The sequence below is a fragment of the Dasypus novemcinctus genome, chromosome 5 (assembly GCF_030445035.2).
Source record: "Dasypus novemcinctus isolate mDasNov1 chromosome 5, mDasNov1.1.hap2, whole genome shotgun sequence".
Lineage (NCBI taxonomy): Eukaryota > Metazoa > Chordata > Mammalia > Cingulata > Dasypodidae > Dasypus > Dasypus novemcinctus.
Genome location: NC_080677.1, coordinates 37329891 through 37354151, shown reverse-complemented (window position 1 = coordinate 37354151; position 24261 = coordinate 37329891). Strand labels below are relative to the sequence as shown.

The 24261-nt window shown below is 37.2% G+C and overlaps 1 protein-coding gene across 4 annotated transcripts in view; it reads right to left on the bottom strand.

Moving 5' to 3' along the window:
- RAPGEF5 (Rap guanine nucleotide exchange factor 5) overlaps positions 1-24261 on the bottom strand; it is a 232817-nt gene that overhangs the window by 29557 nt on the left and 178999 nt on the right. For all 4 annotated transcript variants that reach the window (XM_058296892.2, XM_004461331.5, XM_023589624.3 and 1 more), the window contains exons 12-20: positions 20059-20137; positions 16221-16365; positions 14947-15044; positions 12894-12924; positions 11459-11537; positions 8934-9083; positions 4828-4925; positions 3352-3474; positions 1465-1643 (exon numbers count right to left, since the gene is read on the bottom strand). In XM_058296892.2, coding sequence (XP_058152875.1) covers positions 1465-1643; positions 3352-3474; positions 4828-4925; positions 8934-9083; positions 11459-11537; positions 12894-12924; positions 14947-15044; positions 16221-16365; positions 20059-20137 — 982 coding nt within the window. The remainder of the gene's footprint in view (positions 1-1464; positions 1644-3351; positions 3475-4827; positions 4926-8933; positions 9084-11458; positions 11538-12893; positions 12925-14946; positions 15045-16220; positions 16366-20058; positions 20138-24261) is intronic.

Genomic DNA, 24261 nt, shown 5'->3' with positions numbered 1-24261 from the left:
CGTACAACACTCTTGCCCAGTTGGCTACCTTTACCTTCCCTGACCGTGCACTCTGTTTATCAGTTTCCATACCACCAGAGAGTTTTATCTCTGTGGAGAACATGACTTTCCAAATTCTTTCCTGTCAACATCTCACCTAGAATTCAAATATAACCTGAAATGCTACTTCCTTCAAAAAGGTTTTCCTAATCCTTCTCCCATCCCTTTGGATTTGATCTTTCCTTCCCCTAAAGTCCCAATAGAATATGACCCCATTAACAGGGCACTTCCCCACTCTACTTTGCACATTAGCCATGTGCGTTATAAAATTATTCCCCCAGGAGACTGCACCCTCCACGAGAGCAGAGATTGAGAGTCGCCTCAGTCTCATTTCCCCACAGTATCGTGCAAGGGTCTGCACATATGGTGGCTAAGTGGTATGTATATCCAGAATATATCTTGATTGAGGGCGATTCAAAAATAGTTTTATATGGACACTACCTTGGACAACAATGAAGAAATGAAAAGGGACTGGAGAAGAATTTGATCCATGCTGCTTCTTTGTGCTTCTGTTGGGAAGCCGTCTGAAGAGCAGTCTCAGAGCACTAATCTGGTATTGCAAGAGATGCTCCCGGCAAGTTATGAAAATTTCATTCAACCAACATTTACTGAGTCACTGCTATTTACCAAGTTCTATACCAGATACCCCAGGTACCATGATTAACCTGTCCTCTGGGAGGTTATCTGTCAGTGAAGACAGACAGATACATTTAATAAATATAAATTTAAAGATAAAGAGAATACATATAATAAGAGAAGGTTTTTTGTTTGTTTGTTTTTAAGGAAAAAACTCTTCATGTGTTGGGGGAGCAGGTAAGAGCTGACCCTGCATTTGAAAGTCAGGGATGACATCAGGAAAGAAGTAACATGTGAGCCGGGTCTGAAGAACGACAGCACTCTTGGTGGATGGAGCAACAGAGTCCAGGCTTGGGGGATGGTGTCGGGGGAAGAGGTGGGCATTCAGACGGGCTGGAGCGGAGAGCACGTGGGGGTGAAGCCATGCAGGGCCTTCCAAGGAGCTTGCCAAGTTCTTAGTGGGTGAAAAAAAGCCAAGAGTGGAATCCTAGAACGCATCTGTTTTCAAGGATTGTCACTCCCTCACATCGTCTTCCCCAATTTCCCAGCCTACTGTGGTTCTTCTGGCTAGACTGGGATTTAACAGCAGGATGCAGGATTGTGTACTGCCTGCTCATCAGTTCTATCCATTGCACAGTGCTTCAGCCTGGTAATTTGACATTTACTTTAAAATATAAACACTGCAAATGCAAAGATATAAATATTCAAAAACAGACCTTTTCAGCCATTTGGTCACGTAACTCAATATTGAACTTTCACATTCCAGCCCTTCTTATAACCACAAGGGGAAAATACTTTATGCATTCAAGGAGGCTGGAGGAATAGCACCTTTTCCGAGGAGAAACTTACTGAGCCGCAATTTTGATGAACTTCTTCACTAGCTGCACTCGCTTGCCCAGCTGGCTGCAGAGCAGAATTTCAGTGGCCACCCAGAGCTGGACTTCATTGCATCTCTGGAGCAGAAGGCTGAGGTTCACAGTGTGCTCCCCACTTCCCTGTCTGCTGAATGTGAAGTAGATCAGCTCTTGCTGGAAGGAAAATATATTTATGCCAGGGATTATTTTAAGCACATTCAAAGTCAAGTTGGTACAAAACTTAGCCCATTTTAAAGAGTTATCTTCAGATAGTCACTGCTATTTCATTAGATCTGATATACTCTCTGTTAACAGAGAGCATAACCAATAACAATATGTTACAAAGGTAATTTTTCAGAATTTAAGGATGGTAAAGCCCTTACAACCTAAGTCGGTCTGCAGTTTAAGTCATAGGCTGAATCTAAATCAATACTCCAGGCAATGCTTCTCGAATTTTAGTATAAATCAGGATCACTGATTGCTAGGCCCACCCACAGAGTTTCTGATGCTGCAAGTCTGGATGGGGCCTGAGAATTTCCATTTCTAACAAGTTTCCAGGTAAGAACTGGGAACTGGGAACTGCTGCTGCTGCTGGTTTGGGTATCATGCATTGCTGTGGGGGGAGTGGGGGGCGGGGGCGGTGGGGTTGAATGGGACCTCATATTTTTTTTAATGTAATTAAAAAAAATAATAATAATAATAAATAATTAATTTAAAAAAATAAATAAAAAAAAAGAACCACTGACTTAAAATATTATCAAATCCTAAATGGAAAAAAAGTGAGATTAAGGTATGCTCCAGTATTTTATCAAAACAAGTAAGACCAATAACTATTTACGCAGACTAATCATATGCAGAGCAATAGAAGAGCTGTGATTTTAAAGGTAAGTATCTTTCAGAAATAACCCACATTTTCCCGCTGGATACTCAGGATAAGCAGGGGCACAGGCCACTCGAACACTTTCAAAGTCACAAGTCCTTTAGCCTTAAAGTTCACTACTTGTTCAAATTCAGTTCATAATGTTGAAGATTTCTCTCAACTGAATGAGAAAATAGGAAGACACTTAAAAGACATTCCAAACAGAAAGTGAAGCCCAAGGGTCCTTAAACTGGGCATGATGTTCCTTCTTGAGAAGGAAAAGGCCATTTTGCAATGAAAATTTTCACTGTAAGGCAAAGCCAACCCAACATATGATTTCCCAGGGCTGTCATGGTTTTCATCCCGACTCCTGTGCGCCTCTCCACTGGCCAAATCTACGCTTCATCAGCAGCCCTTTGCTCCTACTCTGTTGTTTTATAAAGGTTATGATCTATCCACAAAGGAGAAATCGATGGACATGAAAATTTGAAACATTTCTCAAAGTTTTCAAGAAAGCATGAAATCTTGCAGCACAGTTTAAATTTACAGGATTTACTTAAAGCAAAAAGATTATATATATACAAAAGTATATATATAAATATAAATGTTTCATTTGTAACTAATTTTCATGGAAAAGGTAAAAACCATTTATATCAGAGGTATCAAAGGTATAGTAGCTATTCAACCTCATTAAAGCTTCAAATATACACATAAATTATATATAATACAAATATGTACACCCATGTAAAACATAGCAAATTTACACTACATTACACAAACATTTGATTGCACTAGGAGCAAATAAAGGATGACCATATATTCTGCTTTTTCTAGGATTGGATCAGTTTTTCAATATATTTAAAATTTTCAAACATCATTTGGACCATGCTATACTAGCAAAACTATATCACCAGAGATGAGTCTTTTTTTCATTTTACACTTAGCCATGTGCATAAATATTCTTCAAAAAGGCTTCACAGTTTAAAATAGCATTAGCATTCATTCTTCTTACTCCCTCCTTACCTCGTGAATTGAATTGAAGAGACTCCAATCAAAATTCATTAATTCCAGAGCAAGATCCCAAGTGTTCATTCCCAAAATCCTCAGTGACCTTTGCTGAGATTCCTCATTTTCTACAAATGGGTTCTACACCAACACACAGAAGCAAAAGGATCCTCAGTAATTACCAAATGTTTTGTACTGAACAGGCTGGCCACAGACAGGCACTAGAAACGCAGATTAGAAAAGTAATCTTTTCTGAATGCACTTAATATTTCCCCTGGTCTGTTCACCTTCAGAGAGTTACAGCCAATTTAGGAAACAGCCTTGGAAACAGGAGAAGGTGATCAATGATACTTCACTGACTTAGCCTGCCCCTCCCCGGTATGCGCACACGTGCAAGTCTGATTCTAAAGCACTGCCCCAGCATAATAATGAAAGCGAGAGCCCTGAAATCACTTTGGCTTCTAGTAAGAATTAATGTGCCAGCAGGGTGACTATAAAAACAAACGAGAGAAATAGCACAAGGCACGTCAATAAAGACATGGCTTTTGCTGGAAATATGTTTAACAAGTCTCATAACAGACACACATTTACAAATTTTATTAAAATGTCTGTGGAAAGCGAAAAAACTCAGACATAAAAATGTTATTTCATTTATACCTATGGCAGATGATTGTTTCAGTATCAACTGCTTTCCATTCATGAATAGGGCCTAGCACCTAGAAGCGTGGTTTGGAGTATTTTTTTCATGTCTGTCAAGAAATTATTAATGGCCACAAACATCTTTACATCTATTGTTGCTACTAAAGTGATTGAAAACTATTTGGTGTCTTTCCAAACTAGCTGATGTTTCCCAATTAAAATATAAATTCCCCCATCTGAGGATTCTGATGCCTTGGACTTGAATAGCTAATGATCGTGTCTTAAAAACCAAAGGAACGGCATTTTGAAAAAATAAAGGACACAGGAGAAGGGAATATTTTAGAGTCAAAGAATTAATCTCTGTATTTTAAAATTACAATACAACAAAATAATCACTCATTTACAACACCTACATTTCTTCAAACTCTTCTCTGCAGAGTCATCAGACACCCTGCCATCATGAGAAGGGATGGGGTATTGAGAGTGTACCAAAGGTAGTGAAATAAAGGACACAGAGTATCCTTCCCCCTAAATCTGCCCAGGGTGTATTTGTTAGCCTGATCACCAGCATCCTCCAAAAAAGAAGAAATGGAATTAAGATTCCATGGGTGAAGGAGTCATTTGTCCCAAATCCCTGGTTTCAAAGGCTCAGATAGAAGCAGGGTTTGACTTAGGAAGGGTATGGAATTCCTCAAGTTGCATCTCTTTTTGATTTGTAAAGGTAATGTTATTTGGCCAAGAAAGAAAATATTTTAACACATTTTTTCCCTAATTTTCATTATAAACCTATGAAAATTTACTCTGAGTCTGACATTTTTGTGCATGTGTTTCAAGTACAAGGCTAAAAGTCCTTACCAAAGTGTCAGCCAGGTCTTTCCGGTAGACATATATCCGACTAGATGCATCAAGGGATTTGGAGATGGCCAGGTCATTAGACTGGAGTTCATGCTTTTCTTTATTAAAAAAAAAAAAGAGGCAAGAACAGTATTTAGAAATACAAGAATAGTAGCAGGCTTAGATAACATGCCTAACGAGGGAAGCTCAATAAAGTAAAATATTTGAGCAAACAGGACTTAAAGTGTATTTAATTGTGTTGCAAGCATTCTACAATGACATCTATGGAATCAGGTTTAATTGTTTGCATAATAGTCCATCATGTGGAATCTAAGCCCCTCTCTATACAGAGTTGGAGTAGACATAACCATCCCAGGGTCCACAGGATGGAGGAATAGAGTATGAATTAGAGTGGACTTACTGATATTCTACTACGGAACTATTGCGATTACTAATGGAAGAAATTGTAGCATTGATATGGAGAAAGTGGCCACGATAGCTGCTGACGGTAGGGAGAGGAAGAAGAAATATGATGTGGGGGCATTTTCAGGACTTGGAGTTGTCCTGGGTGGTACTGCAGGGACAGATGCTGGACATTGTATGTCCTGCCATGGCCCACTGGGTGGACTGGGGGAGAGTGTGAACTACAATGTAAATCATTATCCATGTGGTGCAGCAGTGCTCCAAAACGTATTCACCAAATGCAATGAATGGGCCATGATGATGAAAGAAGTTATTGATGTGGAAGGAGAGGGGTGATGGGGTGGGGGGTATATGGGGACCTCTTATATTTTTTTAATGTAACATTAAAAAAAAAAATAGAGAGGAAAAAAGAGCCCATCATATCATTATTTAATCTTTCCTTTTTTGTTGAACATTTAATAGCTTTTACTTTTTTTTTATCACATAAATTAAGTGACTTGATGTAGGCTAAGTCATAGCACAGGGGCCTGGCACATAAAAGGAGCTTGATAAATGGGATCTATTATTATAGTAGCCATAATATATATTACCAAAGTGAACATCCTTGTACGTAAATCTTTGGCTGCTTTATAGAGATTTCCTTTAGATTCCCAGTAGTGGGATTACTGGGTCAAAGGGGATGAATATTTTTAAGGATTTTGATACCAACTGTGAAATTGCTGTCAATTTTTTATTTTAAGGAAAATAAATCAATGTATTTTCTTAAAAATAGGTATAAAAGTTGAACACTGACCAACACTGATCATTATGTTTGGTGAGCTTGCTATTTTGCTAAAACCAAAAATAGATTATCAGTTTATTTTGTATTTCTTGATTAATAGTGAAGTTGACTGTTTTTAAAAATTTATTCTTTGTCTATTTTATTTCCTTTATTACAAATTGTTCCTATGTCTTGACCAATTTTTCTACCATGGCTGGAACCCTATTATAATACAAGAGTTTTCTTAGAAAAGTGTGTTTCTCATCTTTAGTGCAAAATGTGTATGGGAACAGATTAGAATAGGACTAAAAAGTTCATTCTATGTGACACCATCATCTTCACCTAAGGCAGGCTTTTAGTTAACCAGGATGTTTGAAAAAATGCAATGTACCATATACCGTTTTCCAGATAACTCAATCAATTCAAATGCCAACTTTTGGGGAGCGGATGTAGCTCAAGCTGTTGAGCACCTGCTTCCCACATACAGGTCCCAGGTTTGATTCCCAGTACCTCCTAAAAAAACAAGCAAATGGAAAAAACCAACTCTCATTGGGGAGTGGATGTAACTCAGTGGTTGAGTGCCTGTGTTTCACATACGAGGTTCTGGGTTCAATCCCTGGTACCTCCTAAAGAAAAGCAAAAACAAAAACTTTACATTCAAATGCCAAATTTTATTTTGAGCCTTTTTGATGGACATTTTTCTTGCTTATTACAGAGTTCACAATGGATAATCTAATATATTCTCTACAGCCCAGCATTATAAAGGTCAATAGTACTATAAGTCAGACTTATATTGTATATATTGTATATAGTAAATGGTTCCCACACTACTGGGCTCTAAAGTTCTTCTAGTCCCTCCCTCTTTGTTTAGGTATAATTTCTTGCAGCCCTCCATGTGTGCCTACATACCTTAAACCTGAATCTATGAGATGAAGTCCATACCTTCTACAGAGTAAATTGCCATGGTTTTCTCACAGCCTTTTTTTTCTATTTGCCAGAAAGATTCCCCTTAATTTCAGTTTTGTCACTATAAACGGATAGAAATTTAATCTCTGAATAAGTAGATAGATCACTATTGTATATACAGACCAAGCCTGGGTACAAAACACTCAGAAACTCCTTGCAAGCTATGAGAATGGCAGTACCATTCCTCTAGAGGGGAAAAAACAAACAAACAAACCAAATCCTCCAATATTCCAATATCTTTAAACTATTTTTGACAAAAAGAAAAAAGCAGATTGCATTGTCATTTCATTTTCAAGTAGTATTGAAACATTAAAACTTAAGTTACTAGCACAAGGAATGCACTAAACTCTGCACTATTTTTCTTCATTAAAACATTGTTGTTTGGAGTAAGATGCAGGCAAGAGAGGTTCTTAGGCAAAAACACTAATGGATGTGGAATGATGGCATGATTCCAAATGCATGTGATAATCCAAGAGATGAGCTGATATTTCTAGTGATGATTAGCAAAGGGTCAGCACATATTAGAATGCCATTGCCCACCCTGATGAATCTAATTTAACAGAGTGTGAAATGGTATAGCAGAGCCATCAAACGGATACTGGGTAGTAAAAGAGCCACTCGTTAATTGCCAGATTTGCATGTAGTCCTGGGCTGTCTCTGAGCCAGTTCCTGAAGGAGATGGGTCTTCATTGTGTCACAAAATTCACTCGATTTGTGTACTTTATTGTGCCACAAAGTCTAGCACCCTCTGTCTGAATGGTAAATACAGGTTTTGATGAAGCATAATACTGTTTAAAGTCATTTAATATTTTTACTCACTTTAACTATAACACACCTTTATCAGACCTGAAATCTGTTTTTTTAAAAAACATAACTAATCCCCAAAAGTTTATTTAGTCCACAGGTTTCTCAAATTTTAGCTTTCTTTCCCTAGATACTATTTTTATGGCCTGAGCAACTGGGGTCCCGGGAGAGGGAGCAGAGAGGCGTAGATTAGCCTGGGAGAGGGCTCTGTCTGCATAGGTAATCGGCGGGCTCGGAAGACCGTCTATCCGCCCCTGAGTAACAAAGCAATCGAAACAATATTCTGACACATAATACTTTATTGTCAAGATTAGTTTGATATTTTCCTGCTAACTGTAGAGTTAGAACAAAGGGCAAACAGGAATGCCATTTATCTGTCTTCCTCCTCCGCCTGCCCTGCCTCTGGTGAACTAGCTCCCGTGGTACCCATATTTTTCAACTATCGATGCTAAGTTACTTTAGGTTTTTCTCAGGGTTAATGAGATATTAAATAAAGATGGTAAGCCAAGGAGGAGGCCAGGAACACTGAAATCTGACAGGCTCCAGTGAGAAGGAAGGGGTCTGTGCAGGTCACTTAGCTCAATAGTGTCAGCTTGTGATCTGTGTGATCTTATTCAAAACAGACAACAAACCATTCTCTGAGGACAACAAAGGCCCAACAGAAGGAAAAGCAGTGGCAGACCTCACTCCCCTGTTCACCTGAAGGAGCACTGCCTGTGAGCTGTGGCTTATGGTATCAGCTTTTGTTTCTTTCCTTTGGACGTCTGTAACTATTAAATTGTCAGGCAGCAACAGGACTTGTTCAAGGCTGTGCTCTTTTTTTTTTTCCTAAAGTAATTTCTTCCTTTAGCAATTTCCTAAGTTAATTTAAATATGAAAATAGAAGGCTTATCTAGAACACAAAATGTGAAAAGCTTTAAAATGTATTTAAAAACACTGACATGCCTCTCCATTCAATTCTTGGGGAGGAAATTCAATATTCAACAGTACCCAACTGTTGTCATGGAAACACCTCTGGTAGGCAGCTTCTCATTGTTACTGTGGTCATCCAGCTGCAGACCCAGAAGAGAACCAGAAGGGACGGGATGCACATTTACTCCACAGAAACGCCAACCCTCTCCTTTCAGAGGAGATCCTTTCAAATATTAATATTCAACGACAGAAAATAATTTACCCCCAGAGAACGTGACGGCTACCAGAGCCAGATCCTCTTCTGCATGCTGGATCTTTTCTGCCACAATTTTCAGGATCTCCTGGGCTGTAGTGGAAACTTTTGCCTTCACACTGACATAGGAGTGCTCAGTTATATACACGTGACAAAAAACTGTACAAGGCAAAAGAACCATAAGTAAACAAAGAGATGTGGTCATGAGATACAGACTTTCTAAGTCCCAGCAGCCACCCTGCTATTCTTTTAAATATAAAACATATACAGCTAGATTTTCATATCTATGCATGCACATCAGCACATCAGGGTATATGCATATAAATGTGTGTTTGCACACACATGAGACATGGACGTTAAGAATCTGGTGAACAAGCACGAGTTGTCCTTATACTTCCCTTCCTGCAGTGAAATGTGCATCATGCGAGTCTGCTCTCAAGGTGGAGCCTGTGGCCACAGTACAGTGGGAGCTGAGGTCCACACACTGCACTTCGACTACCTTCTTTGGGGTTCCTGGGATTCCTCAACACAGCATACTGAAATGTCTAACTCATAATTTTGTATACTCAATTTCTGAACAGTCACAGATGGCCAAATCAAGATCACTGCATTTTGCTATTAGAATTCTCATAAGCTTATCTAAAAAAACTATCGCCTGTCTTGGTTTTTGTGTATAGCCTTCTCAATTATTTAAGAATGACTCCTCTGATCAAGGTGGTGGTGAGTTTAGTTTCCAAATGGAGGTCACATTTCTAGCCTTTTTAATTTCCTTTTTATCATCTGCAGTGATAATTATCAGTGTGAGGGTGAATGGGTCCTGGAAAAATTTTTTTCTTTATGATTTGAATAGCAGAAACTGTTTTAATAGCAATGGAGATGATTGACACACTATTTGAATCTTACTTCAGCTACTGTGAATTTATAAAATACTAGCTTCTTTACAATAGACAGAAGGGCAATAATATACTTAGAAATTCTTGTCTTTTATGTTGCAAAAAAAAAAAAAAAAAGGGAGTGCAGCTCCTAGAAAAATGTCATATGCAATTTAAATGGCATCCACGAAAATAAATTCAGCAATGTTTTCACAGAAACACAACTGAAGGAAAAGCCAAACTATGAGTTCACATGTACAGAACTTAAAAGTGAACTCCACATCATGAAACACCTACAGTATTGTGTTTGGTTGCATGTGTCTCTGAAACAACAACATCCAACAAACAGTTGTTTTGTATTTTCTCAACAGACTTATAAGAGACTAAAAAGACTTACCTCCTTCCACAGGAAATGGAGTTTGTGAACAAGGCAAAGATACAGTCTACAAACCACTAAATGTGAGATAAGTTTATAGTTTGCTTAATAAACTGATGAACAAAAAGAGTTGAGGGCCTTGAAATGCCTGGCCTCTTTGAAACTTAGCTTGGAAAACTATATAAAAAAATTTTTTAAGAGGTACTGGGGATTGAACCCAGGACCTCAAACATGGGAAGCAGGGGTTCAACTATTGAGGTACATCTGCTCCCCTATAATTAAGTTGTATGACAAATAGGCAAGGACTGTCACCTGCTAATGACTAGGAGGTATGATAATTTTGTCTGCTCTTTCACTTGGTGCAGATGATATGTAACATGACATAACAGAGCCCCTTCTATCAGGAGCATTGTACATAAATACTACATAGCAGGAGGATTTTGTTTTTTGAATATTCAAGAAGTTGAGCAAGCTAGCAAATGTCCACATTTAGACTTTAACACACGGAAAAAGAGGAGTTAAATGAGAACGTCTCAAAGTCACAATGGGGTGATGTTTTAATTTGCTGCATTTCCCAGCTGTCTGCTTGACTCAACCTTTATCCAAACAGAAGGAAACCACTGCTACCATTTCTTGTTCCGTTATAAGATGTTAACGTAGAAAAGCACGTCAGCATCTTCATGGTGCTGAGAAGGTGCTTCCCCTTCTATTGAGTGAGCCGCTCTCTCCAGGAGAGGTCACAAGCCCTTCCAGTGCTAACGAGCCCTGATTGAGGATGTACTGGACGTGTGGCCTTGCCTGGCACAGCCTTGCCTGGGAGGGATTTCTACTGCACATCCTTCCTCTTATTATTCCCTCCAGGATTTTCTTCTTCAAATCTCAGGGATTGACTCAGTCCAAATCTTGCCCATTTGCTTTGGTAATCTTTCCAGCTAATCATAAGCAATGAGCCAGGGAGAAGGCAGCTCAGGAGTGAAAAGTTTCGATTTCCAGTTCACTTTGTATCTCTGCCCAAGAACTCAGGGAGGCCTTTTGCACACAGTCTCATTTTCTTACTTCCCAGATGAAAAATTCCCTTGGTCCTTGGGATGGTATTATATAACCAAGAAAACTGTAACACTCTGAGCAAGAAAAGAAAAATCATGATATTGTGGCTACCTTGCTCATCAGAGAGAGATGACATCTGGAAATGGTGGTTCAAGCCCGGCTGATGAGTTAATGGTGCAGAATAAAGGTGCTTAACCGCTTCTCCACCCAGCCCAAATCTGCCTTCAAATCATACTCACTTTCCTCTGTTTCAGTCACAGTTCCTCTATGCTGGAGCCAGTTCTCCTTAAGACTGAATTGGTGGAAAAAGGCTTTCGTCTGCAAGAAGAGGGGAAAGAGAACAATGAATGTATCCCTGCCTCTTGGAAAACTACAGCTGTTTACAACATGTTCCAAGCGAGCCAGTCAATTTTTTAAAATTGTGAAATCCATCCATCAAATCTTAGAGAAATAAACTGGGAGTTGCCTAAACGCATGTGGAGGTGAAGATTCTGAGCAACACAACAGGGCTTGGCCAAAACCAATAGCAGGGAAAACGTCCCCACAGCATGCCCGAGAATATCCCTATGATTTCCCACCTCTGGATATACAGACATCCACAGATTATTCTTCTAAGGAAAGTCATTGTTTCCTCACCCCAACATCACTTTCAAGTTTGTTAACACAATCTGATTTTCTGCCTTCTACATTTTCCACAGATGCAACTTTGAGATTGTTTCACACTTCTTTTTTTTTTTTTTTTTAAAGATTTATTTATTTATTTAATTCCCCCCCTCCCTTGGTTGTCTGTTCTTGGTGTCTATTTGCTGCGTCTTGTTTCTTTGTCTGCTTCTGTTGTCGTCAGCGGCACGGGAAGTGTGGGCGGCGCCATTCCTGGGCAGGCTGCACTTTCTTTTCACGCTGGGCGGCTCTCCTTACCGGGCGCACTCCTTGCGCGTGGGGCTCCCCCACGCGGGGGACACCCTTGCGTGGAACGGCACTCCTTGCGCGCATCAGCACTGCGCATGGCCAGCTCCACACGGGTCAAGGAGGCCCGGGGCTTGAACCACGGACCTCCCATGTGGTAGATGGACGCCCTAACCACTGGGCCAAAGTCCGTTTCCCTGTTTCACACTTCTGCTTTAGCACAACGACTTTCTTAAGGGGGACAGGTACATGGCCATGATGATTAATCACCTGGTACATAAGCTTCTACAGAAACTTGTGCTTGACATCTCATTTTGCATTCCCCCCTCATCCAATTAAACTGGCAACAAATTTTCACGCTTGCTACTGTCGCTCTTTCTGGTGTTGAAAAGTGCAAACTGTTTCCTCATAAGATTTCTTTAACTCTTGGAGCCAAGACTCCTGCCTCGAGTTTTTCTGTTATGACCATTTTAAAATTCAAATTTATATCACCTTGGGGATATTGGGGAAGCTCTGAGACTCCAAAATGTACCACAAAATATGCAGAATGTCATAAAGTCAAGGGCACATGGCTGAAATCGGATCTGCACAGGCGTGGGGGAAGTACAGAGAAGCAGGAAAGCGCAGACGAGCTGCAGCCCCAGGCTTCCTGTCCTGCCTGTTAGGCTGGAGGCAGGAGTCCTCGTAATCATTAAGAAATACCAAGTGAGGTAAGTCACACCTCCACACTGTAGCACCCCATGTCAGATATAGAAGGGTCTGTTTTACCTTCCTCTGTGGTGAATATTCATCTACAGTGCTGAAAGGAAAAAGACAAGAAGTCAGTCTTTGTCCCAAACCTAGAATAACACAATGTTGTTTTTTTTTTGTTTTTTTGTTTTTTTTGTTGTTGTCTTTTTGTCACAGAAAAGCCTAATTTTTAGCCAGTGGACAGAGGTTTTTACTCTTCAAATCAGATAAAGCACATTATTTATTGTTTTGCTATGTAAAATGTAACGGACAATGGGCTCTGAATTTCCAATGAGTCAGGAAGAAAAGAGAGTATTTATTAAGAGGTATCTTTTGCTTTCTACCCACAGAAAGTGAAGTTGAGCATTTGAAAGAAGAACTGGATTTATTCAGCCCATGGAAAGTTTTCTCATCTATTAGATTTTAGGTGAAATTATTGTTATTTAGGTAGGTAAATAATTTAGCCAAGGTGCATCTTTTCCAGGATGCTTTTTGTGTGGCCAAACTGGGGACAGTTTCTGAGCATGCTCCACAGGTTCCCCCTACCAAGTGCTTGTGAAGGTCACCTCCAAGTCAAGAAGGAGCCAGCACTGTGGCTGACCACACCCATCTTTAGGTAAACCATAAAGTTAACGTGTCCATGATGTTCTCAGAAAAAAACACTTTCTCCTCAATTACACACTGGGATTAGAGACAAATGTGATGAGCTCAATATGTGGTGCTCAAATTTTATTCCAGAATCTATAGCTATTTCATAGTCTTATACCAAAAAGACAAGAATCACATCTTCATATCATTCCCTTATTTCAATCTATTATTTCCTATTTTACTCACTTTTAATGGAATGCACTAAGTGCATTAACACATTCCATTAATGTATTTAATATATTTAAATGTATGAAACCATGAACTAGTTTCACATATGTAACAGGCTGCCTTATAGGAACAGAGCAACTTCTATGCAGGGAATTATTTTGGTGTAAGGATTTTCTTTCTTTTTTCTTTTGGGTTCATTTATTTATGTTTTCATATTAGTCTTGGGCCATGGAATATTATTACAGTGTAGACTGATAAAAGATGACTACCAAAAATCACAAAATTCATTTCCAATGCACTGTCCTAACTTGTACCTCATTTCTGAATTTCTAAATATGTGATTTTGATGATTAAAGGCTAAAGCTTACAAATGATGTTTTTGTTCCCTAAAATTAATTTCTAGAGATTTAAGTTTGCAATAGGGTTTCCCTTTACTAAAGATATATCAGGCTTTAATTCTCAACTCAATAATCAGAAAGGTATGAATCAATGTTTTCTATGAGAAGGACATTTGTGACTGTTAAGATCTGAATAGAAAAATCTCACAACTTGACAATACATGTGCCTCATGTTTACTAAGTACAAACCACATTATAAATCTGAGTAAAATTTTCCCCTTCAGATGAACTTTGTAATTGTATCTGAAAATGAAATAATGACGTGTGTGTGTTTTCATTTACCAAAATTAATAAAGAAAAAATGATAAAAATTACAGTAAATTTAGGTATTATCAACTGAATTAACAATAGTTACCTAGGGAACACCTGGACATGCCAAAAGTCATTGAGAAAATGCCTTTCTTTAATTTTTCTAAATTGATACAGGAACCTCAAGGAACCCATAAAATTAGCTTTTAAAATACTCAGTGACTCCCTGGCATCTATTTATAGAACTTTTAAAAAAGATACATGAATGTGCTTTCCCAAATGCTCCATAAGGAAAGGTTAAAATTCCTATTTCATAGATAGCTTGAGCCCCCATAAAACACAAATATTTAGGCTTCTAAAATTAATATTCATTTATTAAATAATTGTTTTTATGCCCTCAGGTTTTGTTATGGTCCAGTTGGTTTCTACCATATCAAACATTTAAAAAATAGTCAATGAGCTTGCTTTAGTGTTCATTCATTTTGAGATCTAAAAGCAAAATACAGAAGATGAATCAAGATGAATCAATTAAAATATTCAAAATCATCTTGATGTCTAAGACACTCCCACACTGTATCCCGTTTACTGCTGCTTTCTTCAGTCACAATAAGGGACAATTAAATACTTACTGACGACGGTGCATTCCAAGTATCTTTTGAAATTCCTTCAATTCTTTTTCAAGAATTGGGTATTCATATATGTCATCCAGTACATTCCTGTATATGGTCTGGGGGAAAAATACAAGTGACAGCTGAAATGGTTTAATGCCCATTTTATAAGGAGTAAGACTCACAAAAAGGCTAAAATGGCAACTTTGCCCAGGGAAACGAGGTGGATTCCAGGACGATGCAGGGGGTCAAACCAATGCACTCCAAGGGGGATTATCCCTTCTAGCCCCTTGCCCAACTGCTATGACTCTCTATCAGCTTTCGGGTAAGGAATGCTGGAACCTGGCTGGTTACTTGAGACTTCTGTGTCTGTTCTATATTTTTTTCAATAATATCCACATAATCATTGGGGAAATAAAAAATCTGTTGAACTAAAATAATCAGTTATTTTGACAATAACAATGGCTGTAGTCAAAGAGATGGTTAGACTGGATGTCTAAATGACAACTGAAAGCTGAATTCAAAGTGAATTTTCATGAAAGGCAGAATCAGTTTTGCACTTGCCTATTATGAAAAAGAGCTCTTGCTGGGTTAGAACTCCCTCCCACCCCTTCTCCTTATTAACCTGCACTCCTTATTAACCTGGATGGTCAGGGGAATCCAACTCTCTACTGATCATCTCCAGATAATCGTCTATGTGGCAAAGATATTGTGGTCTATTAATGATATAGAAAAATAAATCAGTTTTTGTTTAAATCCAAAAGGCAAACCTTGGTGAGTATCTATTTTACAAATTATTGCTTCAAATTCTCAAAATACACCATGTCCTGAAAAAGTTTTATGTATATATGCCCCATATAGTTTTTAAATGACAAATAATGTTCTATCCAAATAGTGTGTATATGGAATTGGTTAGTTCAAACTTATAATAAATCTCAAAATATTAAATAATATTGAGTATTGAAGTATGTTTAATCTTCCTTAATTATGTCATTTGCAATCAAAATTCCCTTGACATATAAAATAAATAACTTCAAATTAGTGGATGTAAAATTTCCCTTCCATATATTTTCATAATGAATTATTTAAAATTTTTTAAAACTTAAGTTTCTATCTGTGTAGGGAATACCAGGCCTCAACAATCAAAATGAATTTATACCACTTCTTTTGAATCACAACTTGACTATTACAAAAAAGCTGGACAACTGTTTCCTACAAATGAGATTTCTGAAATAAATAACTGAAAGTAAAATCAGTCCTTTGGCATCAAAGAATATCTGAGAGCGGTATGTTACCTTTAGAAACATTTTCGAGTGTTCATCTTCATGTAACCAGTCTTTGTACAGAGCAATCCACTGGGAAACAAGATGTAAGACTTTACGTTTCCTACACGGAACATCTGCGTTTTCTTCTTTGCCCTGATACTTCTTAGCGGAATAGGTGCAAATGGTTAAGAAAGACTATTACATTGTTGAAAATTAACATATGAAGAAATCCATTTAGTCTTGTTTTCATAAAATACACTCAGGCCTATTTTCCAAAGAATCTACAAGTATATAATAATCCTGCAGGAAGAAAAGAATATGCATAGAAAGAGCAAAAAGCATGCACTGTGAAGAGCAAATGTAAACCCAGGAAAATGATCTAAGGACACTCAGCAGCAGGCCATGAAAATAAGGGTTAGATGTTGCACTGACAGCGGGACATAGTTTCAGAGGCAGCACAGGGTTAAGGCAAGTTCAAGGAGACCCTGGATGGCCCATTAACTTCAACGTGGCACCAAGAGAAGATCTGGCCCCACCACAGAGGTGAGCACGACTTCCTCGAAAGTTGGATCAGAACTAGACCTATAAGTCTTTGATCCTCAGAAATTCACATTCTGTAAAACCAGTTACCTCTAAGGTAGGACTGAATGAGCACAGATTAGTACAGCCTTTCTGGAGCACAATTTATTATGTGATTCAAATGGCCACCTCTAGGTATTCATTAAAATAAAAGAATTGGGTAAGTGTGCAAAAAGACTACTAATTTTACCTTCATTAAAATAAAATACAAATAAAATAACATAGGAAATAACCTAAATGCTTCAAGCTTAGCCTAATTAGGATCATTAACTAAATTATTTCATATCTGTTTAATGAATTATTCTGCAGTCAAAAATATGATGATCCAGCAGTACATTTATTGACATGGAATATTCACATGATCTGCTGAATAGAAAAGCAAGTAGAAAAGAATATGTGTAAGGTGGTCCATTTCTGTTACCAATGCTTATTTAAATAAATTTATGGGGAAGGATATATACTAAAAAGTTAATGGTGGCTTCTCAAGACAATGTGATTTCAAAATACAATGAATTATTTTTGTTATACTTATTTGCATTTCCCATTGTATACTCTGACCATGTGTAAGCTGTAGAAATTGTTTGAGAATCACAAACTCAAATGTAAAATGCTTAAATCCCTAAGAATGAGACAGAAGTTTGGTGTAGTCCAAACTGACCTAGAAGCCTTGTGTCCAAAATGACCTTGGACATATTAAAAAATTTACTAGGAATAGGAAACACAGTGACACCATGCACTGGATAACAGGACTGCTTTGGGGATGCTGGACAAGATTACACATTATTTAAAGATGATATATAATTGGAAACTGGAATAATTTCTACATCAGACTTTGCAAGTATGTTTAAACACATTTCAATCATTGTCTCCCCATCTTGAGAAAATGTATTAAGGCCATCTGATTTCTTTGATTTCCATCCATGAAATAAAATCAGGTAACCACACAAAGAACCTGTTAAAGTGTCTAATTTTTCTATTTTTCTTCTCTTACAAGGCAAAATATGAAGATTTATATTACATTATTTCCACTATGCAGATATCCTTTACTTCTTTACCTGTGACTATAATGACTTCACTAATATAAAGAAAAAATTTGAAAAATCAAGAAATACTAATAACTTTTTTTTTTTTAGGTCAGCATATGTAGGTGAAGATGTGAGGTTCTTATTAAAGCTGCATACATAATATGTCCTACAATTATGAAACAGCAGGATAAAGCAATTTCAGAAATGGAAATTTTCACCACTCTTCTCCATTCATACTTACTACCACTGAGTTGCTTAATATCATGTTCTCCTCCATACAAGATATATTAAAAAAAATTACTAATTAAATTTGTATTTGGTAGTAGTAGTGAGACATGAATGACAATGACAGTTTCATGAAGAGGTGCATAAAAATATTTCAGATTAAATATGGATGTCATTTTTGTTTGTGGTTTGTACTATTTTGAAAAAAAATACAAAACGAAATGGAAACAAAGGTAGTTTTGACAATCAGAAGGCTAATAAGAACCTTAACAGTTTTTCATATAAAATGTCTTAGTCAAAGACTCAAAACATGATTATATCCCAGTTTTAGAGATTGTTAGGGGTATCCAATAAGGCTTTAAATTATTCAATGATAATAAAAATATTATAATAATAGTTAAAAACAGCAATTTATTAAGTAATCTAATTTTCTATAAAACACATTTTATATCCTTTATTTTATTTAATGGACGGTAATTCTTTTGGATATTTTAGCATTAAAATGTAGATGCAGGGAAGTGGCTGTGGCTCAATCAGATGGGCTCCTGTCTACCATATGGGAGGTCCTGGGTTCACGTCCCAGGGCCTCCCTGTGAAGGCAGGCTCGCCCACAAGCGCCGCAGAGTGCCACCCGGCCTGCAAGCACCGTGGAAGCCAAATCAGCAAGGTGATGCAACAAAAAGGGAGACAACAAAAACACAGAAGAGTGCATAGAGAATGGACACAGAGAACAGACAACAAGCAAGCCGCAAGGGGGAAGGGAGTAAATAAAAAATAAATGCAGACACAGAAGAATACACAGCAAATGGACACAGAGAGCAGACAGCAAGCAAAAAGCCACAAGGGGGGTTGGTGGAATATAGATGAAATGAGCTTACAGATATTTTTCCAAAACACTTTCAAAGAATGAGAAAATCAAAATCATGTAATTATTGCTGAATTCTTCGCAACACTCGACCTTGAAACTGTGGAAGAAATCTGTATATATTAAAATTTTCCAAATTCAAAACTAATAATATTCTCAAATCGGTTTTATGAATTGGTTCTAAAAGATTTCAAAACATCTGTAGCTTTGCTAGTCATAGACTATAATAAAGCATTAAAAAGTATTATTATTATTAATGGAGCTTTTTTGTCAATTATGCCCTTTATGGAATTCTAAAGTATTCTTTCAAGCAGGAAAAGGCTGTAGGAGATGGGCAAAACCACTTAACAGGAAAAGAATAATTAACAAGACCATTATCACTGGGATCAATAAAACTTTGGTATGTTAAAAAAAACCATTTCTCTAAAAATTTTAATGTGCAATCTTCAGTTTGGTTCAGGAAACATGTGGCAGTTAACATGCTACTTAAATGACTCTGAAGCATCTTCTTTAACCACTCTGAGGCAAAAAGCCCATTTTGAAACTTGGCTTTGTTTTTTGGTCTTTCAGTGTTTCTATGTTGCGGCTCTTCTAGCTAGTGGATAAAATTAAAAGTCTTCCTTAACTGGTCATCGACATTTTAATCACATCCATCATTTTAAAAGAGCATGCAGTGACAAAGCTCAGAAAAGATGACATTTTATTCCAGGATGTGGGGGATGCCTCGTCTCCCCTGGGACGCTTGCCCAGAAACACAGTAGCACATCTGTTTCCTGAGTAAGTGGTCTGCCACTAACTGATTGATCCCTTTCTAAGGCCACTTATTGGGTGATATTGTGCCATTCTGTTCAACCTCTTGACTCAGGGATTTACCCAGTAGGCCAAATTTATCTCGGATTTCTAAGCAATCATGAGGCATAGACTTGAAAAAATATAAACAGTACAATTCACCCTCCATGTAGAATGTGAAAATAACAGCTCCCCATTCCCAGCCCATCCCCCACCCCCGTCTAGTCTGTCTAATTTCATTCTTTACCCTGGATATCATTACATTAATATTTAACATGTCCACACACTACGGTGGGGCTGAGTAAATTAAGAAAGGCAGTGAATTCCTAACGGGAGACATCTGTCTGAGGGAGACAACACAGCACCTGAAGTTAATGAAGGATATTGCCTTAACAGCGCCTGGCACAAGTCATCGGTTGTCATGAAGACAGTGTACGTGAGAAGGAAGTCATCGAGGAGGGTCTCTGCAAAGAACAAACAAACAAACACAGGGTAAACAAGGAGGAGAAGAGAAGGGCACTTATTTATCCTGATCCTAGGACAGTAATCATGGCAGCAATGTGATAAATGGTGGTAGTGGTGGTGGTGGGGATCAGAATAGGAGAATTTTAGCCACAAGACACATTATTTATTTATTCAAGTTAAGAGTTTAAAGCTCCTTATATAGACTGCCTCGAGCAGTGAGATATTTTTTTGTTGCAAGGCTCTCTAAAGATACAACTTCGTCACTTTCCCCCTAAAATATCATTTATATTTGTGGGTAAAGATGTTACAGAAAACCAATGCATAAATAATATCCTTAAAATAAATTTTATGAGATTTCCGAGGTATGCACTCCAGTCCTACAGGGAAAGAAGCCTGCATGTTCTAATAAATTAAGGCTTTCCAAAGCCATTTACCAAAGTCTAGGGCAAGAACAATGGATAATAAAACCCAGAGGACACATATCAGGTTCCAAGGCCATACACCTCTATCTCTCACATGCATCTGTAAGAACTTAGGAAAGTGATAAGTGGTTTTCTTACTGCAGTGAAAAGAAACAGAGCTGGGTCCCGTTAAAAAATGGAGAGCAGGTATAGCACATCACAATACGTCCCTTGCTAGTCCCTTTTCTACCACTTGACCACCAAAGACAGGTTCCATTTTTATTGCTTCTTTGCCATCAATGTTCTTGGAAAGGTTCAGCTTAGCTGTAATATGGAACTGCTACACAAGCAAACTCTGACCTCCAATGTAATTTGCAAAATGACAGACAAGATTATATGTAGAATGCAAAGTTGAGATTTTGCCATAACGTCCTTATTTAGTCTCCTCTTAAAATTCATTTTTACTACACGATTTAATTTTCATATTATTTACATTCTGGACACCAAATTTTTAGTTATGTGAAAAAGAAAGTATAATAGCAGCACAAGTAAATCACTAGTCACCCCTTGGAAACTTGGGATAATATATGAAACTTTGCATGCCTTTCATCACAGTCTGAAAAAGTTAAAATTAAAATCTAATATTTGCAGACTGCCTGAAAACTCTAGGGCACTTTGGAATACAATTTGAAAACTATCATGCTGAGGTGCTGTTAAATAGCAATATTTGCAAATTTTAACATTGTTCTGTGCTAAGTATGGTTCTCTGGTCTGATTAGAAATTAAGTTTGTTTGTTTTAGGAGGTACTGGGGATTGAACTGAGGACCTTGTCATTGGAAGCAGGCACTTAACCACTTGAACTAAAAGTGTTCTTCTCATTGAATTTTTTTTTTAAGTACTGGGAATTGAAACTAGGACCTTTTGTATGGGAAACAGGCACTCAACCATTGATCTAAAACTGCTCCATGGTTTGTGTTTTTTTTAATTATTCAAAATTGCATACAATCAGCAAGGATATCAGAGTAGCCCAGAATATCTTTTAGAATCTTCTGTGGGCCCATACAGAGAACAGCCAGCAATATACAGAAACTACCCGGTGATAGCTTTGAAATGGTCAGCATTTAAAATGCTTACTATAACATACAGGTGCAGGTTCTTTGAGATTCCCTTACACTTAACTTCATTTAAGGAGGTTGGAATTATTCTCTAATCAGGATCTACTCTGTTAGTAGGTGAGATTAGAAAGAACACCATTTGACATAACCAGCCATTTCATTCTGGAACCACCTTAGATAATGACCTGAGACTGTGAGAGTCTAGGTGGATGGTGGCAAACCCATTCAATTCAATTAACTAGCTCATTTATGACAATACTTTGACCTAGTAATGCTTATTTTCCCTTCAGCTACCATATTTAATATTCAACAGCATTTACCTAATTATCTCTCTGCCGCAGAAATATTAATTAAAATAAAAACAATGAGGCTACAGAAAAATATTTCCAGTTAAAATCCCACTGAATAGAAAAGACTCCCAATACTCCTAAAATCTTTCTCTATTTAACAACTAAGTTGTTCTGAATTTTTCCACATAAGTTTCTATTTTTTTCAGTACTTTTTGATGCACAATTTTTGAAAGTAATTGAGTGATATGCATAAAAAATCATAATCAAAATGGTGTACTTCAAAATGGTATGCTGCAAAAAAGGCTATCCCATTGGTATTTAGAGATATTTTTAGAATTGCAGTGGCTGTATGAATGATCCCCTGAAGACTATGGGCCAACAATAGCCATTCAGAAAGACTAGAAAATCCACTGGGATCCATATTAAAACACAATAACGATTTATTATGTCATATGTGGTTAATTAATAGTAGTTTAAGATTCTACAGCAGAAAAGCACCTTTGTGTATAAAAGTATCTTTCATTTAAACAAATTCATAGTTGCTGTGTACACTAACATTCTGAATAAACAGATAAATGCCTTTTGATTTCTACCTCTTTGAGTGGACCTAAATATTAACGTACAAAAAAGTTTTCTTTGAAATTGTATTCATTAAATCAATCGTTAAATCTAATCTCAAATTCTTGGGTCATTATTAAATACCAAAAGGCACCCCCTGGGGAATGATTTCTCTGCCTCCTGCCACCCCCAAAAAGAGAATATTTTTGTAGTGGCTTTTTAAATAAGGGAACAAACACTGGTGCAGTATAAAAGAAACATGCTGATAACCATCATAACTGGAGGGCAAGTATTATAATAATTTGAAGTACTATGTAACTTGAAATATATCAAATGTGCTGTCAAAATCTAAAACTTTGATGGAAATTGTTCTATAAATCATGCCTATAATTAGGCATACTGATGTTTATACAGGACCTTTATCTTCTGTTACTTTTTTTTTCTTTATTAGAGAAGTTGTACGTTTACAGAATAATTATGCCTAAAATACAGAATTCCCATATACCACCCTATTATTAACAGCTTACCCTGGTGTGGACATTTGTTACAATTGATGAAAATACATTTTAAAAATTGGATTGTTAACTATACTCTGTGGTTTAACTTAGGGTTCACTGTTTGTGTAGTATAGTTCCATGGATTTTTTTAAAAAAGTATATTCTGTTACCATATATACAAGCTTACATTTCCTCTTTTAATCACATTCAGGTGTATATTTCAATAATGTTAATTATATTCACAATGTTGTGCTCCCATCACCAATTCATTTCCATTAATCCAAAATGAGCCTGTACATTTTAAGCCTTAAATTCCCAATCCCTATCCCCACCACTCACCTCTGTGAGTTTTCTTATTTTAATTATTTCACATCAGTGAGATCATACAATATTTGTCCTTTTGTGTCCAGCTTATTTCACTCAACATAATGTCTCTGAGGCCATTTGTGTTGTCACATGTATCAGGACTTCATTTCTTTTTACACTTGAATAATATTCCAGTGTATGAATATAGCATTTTTTATTTATTCATTCACTGGGTGATAGGCACTTGGGTTGCTTCCATCTTTTGGCAATTGTGAATAACATCTCTAAGAACACTGGTGTGCAAATATCTGTTTGAAATCCTACTTTCAATTTTTGTGTGTGTGTATACCTTGTAGTGGGATTGCTGGGTTATATGGTAGTTCTATACTTAGATATCTGAGGAACTGCTAAACTTGTCTTCCATAGTGGCTGCATCATTTTACACTGCCACCAGCAATGAATGAGTATTTCTATTTCACCACTCAATTGGGAAAGAATAGTCTCTTCAACAAATGGTGTGCTGGGAAAACTGGACCTCCATTTGCAAAAAAAAAAGGAGGACCACTCCTACTTCACGCCTTACACAAAAATCATCTCAAAATGAATCAAAGACCTAAACATAAGAGCCAGAACCAACAAGCTCCTAGAAAAAAATGCAGGGAAGCATATTCATGATCTTATGTTAGGAATGGTTTCTTAGAATTTACACCCAAAACACAAACAACAAAAGGAAAAAAATTGATAAATGGAACCATCTCAAAATTAAAACTTTTGCACCTCGAAGGACTTTATCATGAAAGTAAAATGACAACCTACACCATGGGAGAAAATGTTTGGAAACCACATATCCTATAAAGGTTTCATATCCAGAATATATAAAGAAACCCTTCAGTGTAACAACGAAAAGACAACCCAATTTTAAAAATGGGCAAAAGATTTGAATAGAACATCTCTC